This window comes from Schistocerca americana, chromosome 6 (assembly GCF_021461395.2).
Source record: "Schistocerca americana isolate TAMUIC-IGC-003095 chromosome 6, iqSchAmer2.1, whole genome shotgun sequence".
In the NCBI taxonomy this organism is placed as follows: Eukaryota; Metazoa; Arthropoda; class Insecta; order Orthoptera; family Acrididae; genus Schistocerca; species Schistocerca americana.
In genome coordinates this window covers 498,999,324-499,009,977 of record NC_060124.1, presented here as the reverse complement: position 1 = coordinate 499,009,977, position 10,654 = coordinate 498,999,324, and the positions used below count along the sequence as shown (strand labels likewise).

The 10,654-nt window shown below is 40.7% G+C and overlaps 1 protein-coding gene across 1 annotated transcript; it reads left to right on the top strand.

Annotated features, from left to right (window-relative positions):
• The first annotated feature begins 8,638 nt into the window (after positions 1-8,638).
• Positions 8,639-9,175, top strand: LOC124620248 (apolipoprotein A-IV-like). The gene has a single exon (XM_047146916.1). The coding sequence runs from the start codon at positions 8,639-8,641 to the stop codon at positions 9,173-9,175; it is 537 nt and encodes a 178-aa protein (XP_047002872.1).
• The last annotated feature ends 1,479 nt before the right edge of the window (positions 9,176-10,654 follow it).

Below are 10,654 nucleotides of genomic sequence, written 5' to 3'. Positions count from 1 at the left end.
TATTTCAACCATAAAAAGTATTACATGATATTGCACTTGTACTAAGCACTTGATAGCACATAAACATCAGCCAATCAAACGAAGTACCAAACTGCAGCGCATACCATAGATCTTATCAAAACAGAATACATCCGTACACAGAAAAGGCAATAGTAGAAAGTAAACATATTATAAGAGAATAAATTACACTATGCAGTGAAACACTATTTGACAGATTAAAGAAGCTTTGCTCACACACAAAGACAGAGAATGAGAAAGAATGTAAACAGTGTGCCTTGAGTCGCTCGTTCGATCGTGAAAACAGGCAAGCAGTAAATATCAACAGGAAACCAATAGTTAGCAGCAGTATCAACGTACAAGCGTTCTACGTTTTACCTTGTAACTGCTGTTAGATACAAACATATACCGTGTAAGTGCAGAAGTTATACCTGCCGATGCAATATTCCGTCATCTTTGGTCCTTGCATCTTGGCGTCACTTATAAATTCTCGGCTTATTACTGTACAGACGAGACAGAGCCATTGGTAGCACCCGTTGACGTCAACCAGTGACGTCTGCACCAGCTCCTAAATGCAACACAGACATGATTTCAAGTGGGTGATCTTCACTTCACCATTACAATAGTGTGAAAATATGAACACGAATTAAGAAATGCAACAAATTCTTAATAACAAATATTCAACGTAACAGAAAACCACAGGAAACTCGTGGTTATGTGCAAGGGAAAACAAAAGTCTAGAATCACAACCGTAAAACTAGGAAAATACTGAGATACAAAGCAAAACTAAAGAGATAAGTAGGATAAAATGTTTGCCATCAAATGAACAAAATCCGAAAGTAGTACTTACAAATTGTATCGAATTCCGAATCATCACTTGACCTATTTACGGGTAACTCGATTGAACAGCCAGCCATCAATACAGAAAGCCAATAACCGACCGACACAAATACGAAAAGCTAAAAACCGATACCAACACAACTGTCTAAATCACGGGAATCAGTTACATTTGATATCACTTGGATGTGAGATAGTATAAATGAAGTCGGACCTGGCGATGACGATTTACTTCATTCTGCCGATTTGGAACAGTTTGATCACACCCGCCATCACTCGTTACATCACTTTTAGTTACTAACATGATTTCCATGCATTTTACATTACATGATGCAGTCTTATTGGCAGTTTAAGTTAAGAAGTCTGACGTGTTATTTAACTGTAGTATCATATTTTAGTGATGTTGATCTCATTATTCACTAAAAAGTATTGATTTTGTTACGTTATAGGTTAGCTGTCATTTGAGAAAATGTTCGAGTGAATTATGGCTAATCACTGTTTACATTCGTCTCTCGGGTAACCAAAGATAATATTGAAGCCCTGGCTAATTCGAGATGTGAGATTATCATCTTCTGTCCAAGCAGCAGAATTTGTAAATTTTGTTGCATGCCGAGTGCACCACAATTCAAACGCCTTATACGAACCGAATACAAAATACAGACACAACTTTAACTGGCACTCCCAGGCAAAACGAAGACTTTTTAGCGTTAAAAATAATAGTTTCTTATCTTTCACGTGGAAAACTTTAATTCCCAGTGACAGTAAATAAAAACCGATTGGTCTTCCTAACGTAAAATGAGAAACTGAAATGTGGGGAGTAGGAACGATTGTTTCTTTCTGTCGTTATTTTATAGTTAACGTCTTTTATAAACAAACAGGTTTCATCCACTAAATTCATTTTTATACTAAATATATTTTAATGAAATTCGAAAGAGGTAGCTATATTAATATGAGAGATGAATCTATGGACTGCAAGTGACTCAGTGCAAAATTACTAAATTAAACATGCTTTTTGATGACTTCGTTAAAGGAGTGTAGGGACAGTGAGGCGTTGTTTGCATTTAGGTTCTAATACTATACGGAACATAATACGTGTTGGCTTATTGCAATGATGCGCAACAGCTACATCGAGGTATACATTGACGGTGTCAACGATGAGGTACACTGAGGTGACAAAAGTCGTGGTACAGCGAAATGCACACATGCAAACGGCCGTATTATCGCACACACAATGTATGAAAGGGCAGTGCATTGGCGGGGCTGTCATTTGCACCCATGTGATTCATGTGAAGTGGCTTCCGACGAGATCATGGCCGCACGACGGGAATTAATAGACTTTGAGTGAGGAATGGTAGTTGGAGATAACGAATGGGAAATTCCATTTCGGAAGTCGTTACGGAATCAAATTTCCCGAGATACACAGTGTCAAGACTTTGCTGAGTGTACCAAATATGGCGCATCACCTCTCACCACGATCAACGCATTGGCTGACGGCCTTCGCACAACGACCGAGAGCAGCTGTGTTTGCGTAGAGTTGTCAGTGCTAACAGACAAACAACACTGCGAGAAATAGCAGCAGAAATGTATGTGGGGCTTACAGCGATTGTATCTGTTCTGTCATTGTGGTGAAATGTGGCGTTAGTGGACCATGGAAGCAGATGACGACGCGAGCGCATTTTCTAAGAGCATGACATCGTCTATAGAGCCCCTCCTGGGCTCGTGAGCTCGTGACAACAGTGGTTGGATCCTAGACGACAGGAAATCGTGGCCTGGTCAGATGGGTCTGATTTGAATTGGTGAGAGCTGATGACAGAGTTCGAGTGTGGTGCAAACCCTACGAAGCAATGGACCCAGGTTGGCAACAAGGCGCTGTGCAAGCTGTTGGAGGCTCTATTGACGGTAAATCGTTACTATCGTCTACATGGAGACCATTTGCAGCCATTCATCTACCTCACGTTCCCAACAAAAGAAGGAATTTTCAGGGGTGATAATGCGCCATGTAACCGGGCCTCAATTTTTCGCGACTGGTTTGCATAACGTTTTGGACAATTCGAGCGAATGATCGAACGATTTGGCAACCAAATCGCCAGACATGAATCCCATAAAACATTTATGGGGCATAATCGAGAAGACAGTTCGAACGCAAGATCCGTCACCGGCATCTCTTTCGCAACTATGGACGGCTACCTAGGCAGCCTGACTCACTATTTCAACAGAGGACTTCCAACATCTTGTGAGACCATGGCACAGCGAGATGGTTCACTACGCTAGACAATACGTGGTCCGACACGATATTATGACGTATCCCAGCGTAATTAATTTTGCACAATTTGGTGAGTATCACTACTTCGGCAGTTGTTTGAAAGATGGATAGGGATAGAAGTTCCATGTCCGCGGGCAATGTGCTTACCATCCCTAGCCATTCCTGTTTTTCTCTTTTTGTGATGTCATATGCACCTATACGTGTCGAGAGTGAAGAGGGTCTCCAGTAAAAAATGCTTCTTTCCTGCGAAACTGCTCAAATATGCCGTTGTTATTAGAACCGTTAGACAGGAAACAATTCACTTTTAGGCTTGGAACACATGGATACACATTATTTGGCTTAAAGAAGACTCTCGTCAACGAAGTCCATCCGACAACAAAGACAAATGGCTCTGAGAACTATGAGACTTAACTCTACATCTACATCTACATTTATAATCCGCAATCCATACAACGTTGTGTGGCGGAGGGTACTTTACGTGCCACAGTCATTACCTCCCTTTTCTGTTCCAGTCGCGTATGGCTCGCTGGAAGAATGACTGTCTGAAAGCCTCCGTGTGCGCTCGAAACTCTCTAATTTTACATTCGTGATCTCCTCGGGAGGTATAAGTAGGGGGAAGCAATATATTCGATGCCTCATCCAGAAACAAACCCTCTCGAATCCTGGCGAGCAAGCTACACCGCGATGCAGAGCGCCTCTCTTGCAGAGTCTGCCACTTGACTTTGCTAAACATCTCCGTAACGCTATCACGGTTACCAAATAACCCTGTGACGAAACGCACCGCTCTTCTTCGGATCTTCTCTATCTCCTTCGTCAACCCGATCTGGTACGGATCCCACACTGATGAGCAATACTCAAATACAGGTCGAACGAGTGTTTTGTAAGCCACCTCCTTTGTTGATAGACTACATTTTCTAAGGACTCTCCCAATGAATCTCAACCTGGTACCCGCCTTACCAACAATTAATTTTATGTGATCATTCCACTTCAAATCGTTCCGCACGCATACTCCCAGATATTTTACAGAAGTAACTGCTACCAGTGTTTGTTCCGCTATCATATAATCATACAATAAAGGATCCTGCTTTCTATGTATTCGCAATACATTACATTTATCTATGTTAAGGCTTCAGAACTTAGAACTACTTAAACCTAACTAACCTAAGGACATCACACACACCCATGCCCGATGAAGGATTCGAACCTCCGACCGTAGCAGCAGCGTGGCTCCAGACTGTAGCGCCTAGAACCGCTCGGCCACTCCGGCGGGCACAGCAAAGACAGAAAAATGCTACGACTTGCATACAATCAATCTGAGTAGTTCTTCATCAAATTTGCTGATAAAATTAAGAAACAGAAGGGTAGAAAATAAAAATTAAATCTTGTAGACGACTATTAGTTTATCTTTAAGTTAGGTAAAGACGTAATATAGGTAGTTCTGGCTCTGTGCTTGATCGTGGAAGCACGGTTTAAGAATTACATTTATAGGATTTGCTACCCTAGCCTTAGATTACATAAAAATGGTGAAAATTATTTGAATATTAGATATACGCTACTGTTAGATATGAACATCGGAAGAGCAATAAATGAAATAAAAGAAAGATTCAGAAGTGTTCTTAAAATCCAGATCGGAGGAATGTTAGCGATACTCCTTAGGTGGTGACAATGCTGTCCTGTCTGAAAGAGATTAAAAATTAATGGAACTGATCAACACAATTAACAGTCTTCCGCAAACAGCAAATGGACTGAGAGTTAACAAAGATTGACGAAAGTAAAACGTAGCACCAGCAGTGAGACTATTAAGAAATATTACGACACGGTATATGTTTACCTAATTAACGAATTGAAGGAGTTATGCTAAACTGGCAGCAAAATAATGCATGAAGGACGAAGAACGTAGGGTATAGGAAGCAGACTAGTGAGGGAAATGTGACCTTTGTTCGATGGAACGGGTCTACTAGTATCAAACATAGGACTTTAATTCGAGGAAAAAATGTATGACAGTCATCTGTTTAAGGTGACTAAGCTACTAAAGATAACAACGGAAGCGTTTCAGATGTGATGTTCCCAAAGAATGCTGATAGTTAAATAGAGATTTAAGAACATGGATTTTTCGGGGTCAAGGGAGACATGAGTTCATAAAAAAATACTGACTAGAGAAAGAGATAACATAATGGGGAATGTTAAGAGATCTGTGAATATGTTCCAAGCTGCTACAAGTATCTGCGGAGAGTAGAAATTGTAGGAAATGACGGGTTTGTATTGTACACAACAAATATAAAAGTGTTCAAAGCCACACAACAAAGAGACAAATCTCGTAGCAGCCATTTGACGCCCACGCGGTATGAAAGAAATGTTATGAAAGGAGTAATATCTGGTAATTGTGTAGTTAAATGAAATTATGTATTGAACATATTACTACGTGAATTTTTATAGCTGTCAGTAGACCATGAAGAAATTTTATTTTTCCTTTTCACAAAGAAGAAATTCATCGTAAACCCCTATCACGCTGTTAACAGTCATAATGATTCTTTACTTAATTTTTCTAAATGGCGATGAACATTATTCCAGTTTTATGCATGGCAGTTGTAACATTTTCAGTTCTCATGAAGTACACATGAGGCCAACATGGATGTTTTTAGTGCAAGTGCAAGATATTGTAGCTTTTATTTATCCCATTTACTTTCTGACAAGAGGATAGTGAGGGCAAACTTTTTACTTTGTTTATTGTATCCTCTGCCAAACTGCTGAACATTTGCTTGTAGCGAACATGGGCCAAATAACAATTAATTATTAATTAGCTCAGACGTGGCATTTCTAAAACGACGTATATTTGTAATGGAACCATGAGGCCGTACAGCAGTGTTACATTCTTAAGCGTGCGTTTTACCCCAAGGCCTCATGCCGTGGTTCCCTCCAAGGAGGTCAATGTTCCATGGAAGCGCTGTTGGCGTTGTGGGTAGTGAGTCCAGGTACTCAAGTGGCTAACGTATTGCCTCCAAGCCACCATCCAATGGGATGCTGAAAAAAATAATGAAATGGCCGGTAACTCCACTGATAAAGTACTGGTCACACCATTCTACACTTGTACTTGCTTATACGTGACGAAAGTATTAGGTCAAGAACAAAGTGGTGTTTTGATGCGTATCTCATAATTTCTGATAGTTTATTTGTTCACTTTTATATTTCCTTTATCCTTCTGTTCCTTGTAATATTACTTATTGCTTATGACCTTTGTAAGGGGTCCGTAGGCCCTTACTATAAGTTTGCACTCGGCACAGGTCAAAAGAGCAAACAATCGATAGTGTCGGGTTGCGAGAGCGAGTGAGAGTTGAGTCAGTCAGTTTCCGGGTAGCGGGCCGAGCCGTGTGGAGGCCTGTTGCAGTATTACAAGTGTACCGACAAAGGGAGCGGCCATCGCCGCGGATTAACCCCTTTGTGTTAGAATAATAGGGGAAAGTGAAGAAGTATAATTACTCGAGTGATCAGTGATATTTCTGTGCCAATGTTTTTGGTTTCACGTCTACCGCGCCGGCATAATTTGGATTGCAGTGTTGGATTGCAGTGTTGGATTGGAGTGATTGAATTTGCGTATGCTGAGATTAGCCGTTGTTAACTATGTATAACGACGGCAGTGGCTGTCTCCTTCTTTTTGTGTTTTTTTTTTAGATGAATATAGGTTCTTGACTAGTGAAGCTGTGCTGTTGTTCTTCTTGTTACCAGACATTTCATTATTACAGCATTGAGAAGGACAAAATGGAATGTAACAACTCCATAGCAGTCAAATCCGACTGTCAGCCCCATTAGGTGCACAGTCACATTAATTAATATTCATTTGGGCTGCTATTCAGATCCCGATCGAGCGGGATACATAAATCGGAGGTGTTACACCCTTGGCTTACCGTGAAAGGACAAGTGCAATTTTCGGACGAATCATAAAGAACAATAGGTAGTTTTATCTTGCTTAACGCGAGAACATATTTTTCCAATTTTGGATCGAGACAGAGCATAAACTTTGAAATCGCGACAAGAAACAGTGCATTTTGAACAATACGAAGTAAAAATATCTTACGATTGTGACTAAACTTTTTCCTTGCCATATTAGTTAAGAATAATAGTGTCAATAAACTGTGTTATAATGTGCAAATGAGTGAATCCGCGCGAAACACTGTGAAAAGTAGACAGTAAAGAAAGACACGTGTGAACGTTAAAATAGCAAAACGAACTAAGAGTTTGTCACGGAAGCTTTTAAAGAAGTGTTTAGTAGTAATATCGTGACTGGAATTGCTTTTTGAATAGTGAGAATCGGACAGCTTCATGTGGCCCCATAAACTGTTATGCGGACGAAAATTTATGTGGCGACGCAATTGTTGAGTGACGTCACGCAGACCCGTGTAGCAGTTGCGCCAAAGAACTTCGATCCGCGAGGTGATTTCACAGGTCATCCCAACTTCCTGTGCAAGGAGTAGTTCAAGCACAGACGCACTACACCGAGCGCCGACCCGGCACTTAAGGGCCGAACTACAACTACGCCCGCCTGCAGCGCCACAGAGCGGCCGGCTGAGAACTACGATGTCCTCCACAGCGAGCAGCGCGACTTCGAAACACCGAGCGCCGACCCAGCTTCTAGCGGCCGAACTACAAACTACGCCCACCTGCAGCGCCACGGAGCGGCCGACGGAGATCTACGACGACTCGCCACAGATCTTCAGCACGACTTCACGCGGCTCTGGCAGCAGTACAGCGGCACACCCACTTCAAACGTCAAAACATTGCGACTTGTGGTAACGTTAGTTGGTGAGTGAAGACGACTGGTTGACATAACATTAAATTGTAGTGTGCAGTCTTCGCAGTAAATAAACGTTTGTAGACTGAATTACACATTATGAAAAAGTGCCCAATTACAGTAATTTCCGAAAAGTTTACGAAACATACTCTGAGATATAGCATACTTATTTATGCATACTGCGCTGTCTAAAGGGTAATTATACAGATATGCTCATTGTTTTTGGGGATTTTACATTTATAGATTTTATGAGTGGTATGATTTATCTTATTTAGAACATTTTACATAAACTGTGTATGAGAAAATTGTTATTTGAAGTTATTAGGTTTTAAGAGTTGTTCTGTTCAGTACTCATGCATATTGTATCAATTTGGGATTAATTGAAAAATACTTAAGGTACTGTTTGATTAGTTTCATGGTAATTAGGAGTGTTTTGGGTTACTAGAAGTTATTTTATATTACTTGCCTGTGCATTAAAAATAAACCGAACATGTCTACTGAAGATAAGCAGGTTTGTGAGGCAGTAGTTGAAAGGAAAGGGATAGGACAGGAAGACAGAGATGATTCAGGAATCAGTGGTTATGGATTGTCATTAGATAGCCCATTAGCACATTCAACACTATTTTTCCCGTTTACTTTCTGACAAGAGGATAGTGAGAGCAAACTTTTTACTTTGTTTATTGTATCTACCGGGAAAAACGACGAGAGATAGGCCAGTTTCAAAGGATCACCGAGGTGATGCAGATATACGGTCGATGTTAGCAGAGTCGCTAAAGGAAGTTAAAGAAACTAGGGAAAGGAGAGAAATATTCCACAAATCAATACAGGAAGGTTTACAAGATTTTAGAGAATCACTAAAGGAAAATTTACGAAAATCATTAAAGGTAGGTTTACAAGAAACTAGAGAATCATTAGAGAAAGGTTTACGAGAATTCAGAGAATCATTAAAGGAAAATTTCCAAAAAACTAGAGAATCGTTGGGGAAAGGTTTACAAGAAATTAACGCATCATTAGAGAAAGGTGTACAAGAGATCAAAACATCATTCACAAAGATGGAATGTAATCTGAAGAAGGAAATGCAGGAGTTACCAGAACGACTGAAGAGGAACGTCGAAGAGAGAGAGAGTAAGCTACAGAAGAATATAGACCAAGTCCAGGGAGACGTGGAGAAGATGGAAGGAAAGTTAACAAAGAAGATAGAAGACGATGTTGAAGAAACTAAAGCCGAATTGGGAGAAAGGATCGACGAAGTGGAAACAAATTGCAATCATCGAATTGCCGAGATGACGTAGATGCAGAAACAATGCAACGATGCGGTTAAGGGGATAGGAGATAGGCAAAACTATCTGCCTGTCAATCTGAGAAATGCTATAGCCGTGCAACGAGAAGAGGATGACCAGAGGGTGGCAATGGAAGGTGACGCCTTCACTTGGGGAATCCAGAAGAAGGAAGGGACTACTAGTTATGATCAGTTTGAAGGAGAATTCTTGAAGAAATACTGGTCCAAAACTCATCAATGTGCAGCACTTGAGGACCTACTACACCGCAAGTCATTTAGTACATGGAGAGGAACGTCGAAAGAGTTTGCCGAACATTTGTGGGAACTGAACGAGACCTTGGAACAACCCCTGAGTGATGACGTAATGATATCTGCGATAAAAAGAACATTGAATCAGAGAATGCAAGAAACTGTATCTGGGAGCCTAATTAAAGATAGGGAGGCCTTGATGGAGATACTGGAACAGTTGGAATCTGTTCGATCACAGGAACACCATCAAGCTAATGATCAAAACCGAGAGGGAAGTAATGACCCAAGGAATCATTTTAATCATTCGTCTGATTATAGAGGAAGAGGTGGAGGGACAGGAAAACTGAATGACACTCCAGGTGAGGTCCGGTCAGGAGTGAGAGCGACAAGGACCAGAATAAACCTGCTAAGATATATTTTGGACATTTAGTTGTTAAACGGACATTTGAAAAGGGAAAATGTTTATTTACATTGGGTTTTCCGATGTATTATAATTAGAATTGCATATTTCATATCGACGATTACCTGAGAATGGGTGTAAACCCTGTAACAACAAATTTGTAGTATAATAATTCATATGTCATGTGTTCAAGTAATAATTTTTGATTGTATGTCGTGTGATTCATTCAATATTGGACTATAGAGGACTATTGCTGTTTGATATAAAAATTGTAATTTGGACAATGCCATGTTTATGAGATGTAGTAACCTTTTATAGAATATTATTGTGGAGGCAGCCCACTACCGAAGTCGAGGGATTATTTGGTGAACTGTAATTTCATTAATTATTTACACTATGTGTTTTGTTCAGATGTAGCAATGTCTAATTCCCTTGCCGATTCTTTTACGCCAGTGGCTCCAAAGAAGTTTTCGAGGGCGGGGATGTAAGGGGTCCGTAGGCCCTTACTATAAGTTTGCGCTCGGCACAGGTCGAAAGGGCCAACAATCGATAGTGTCGGGTTGCGAGAGCGAGTGAGAGTTGAGTCAGTCAGTTTCCGGGTTGCGTGCCAAGCCGTGTGGAGACCTGTTGCGGTATTACAAGTGTACCGACAAAGGAAGTGGCCATCGGCTCGGTTTAATCCCTTTGTGTTAGAATAATACGGGAAAGTGAAGAAGTATAATTGCTAGAGTGATCAGTGATATTTCTGTGCCGATGTTTTTAGTTTAGCGTGTACCACGCCGGCATCATTTGGATTCGAGTGTTGTATTGCAGTGTTGGATTGCAGTGATTGAATTTGTGTGT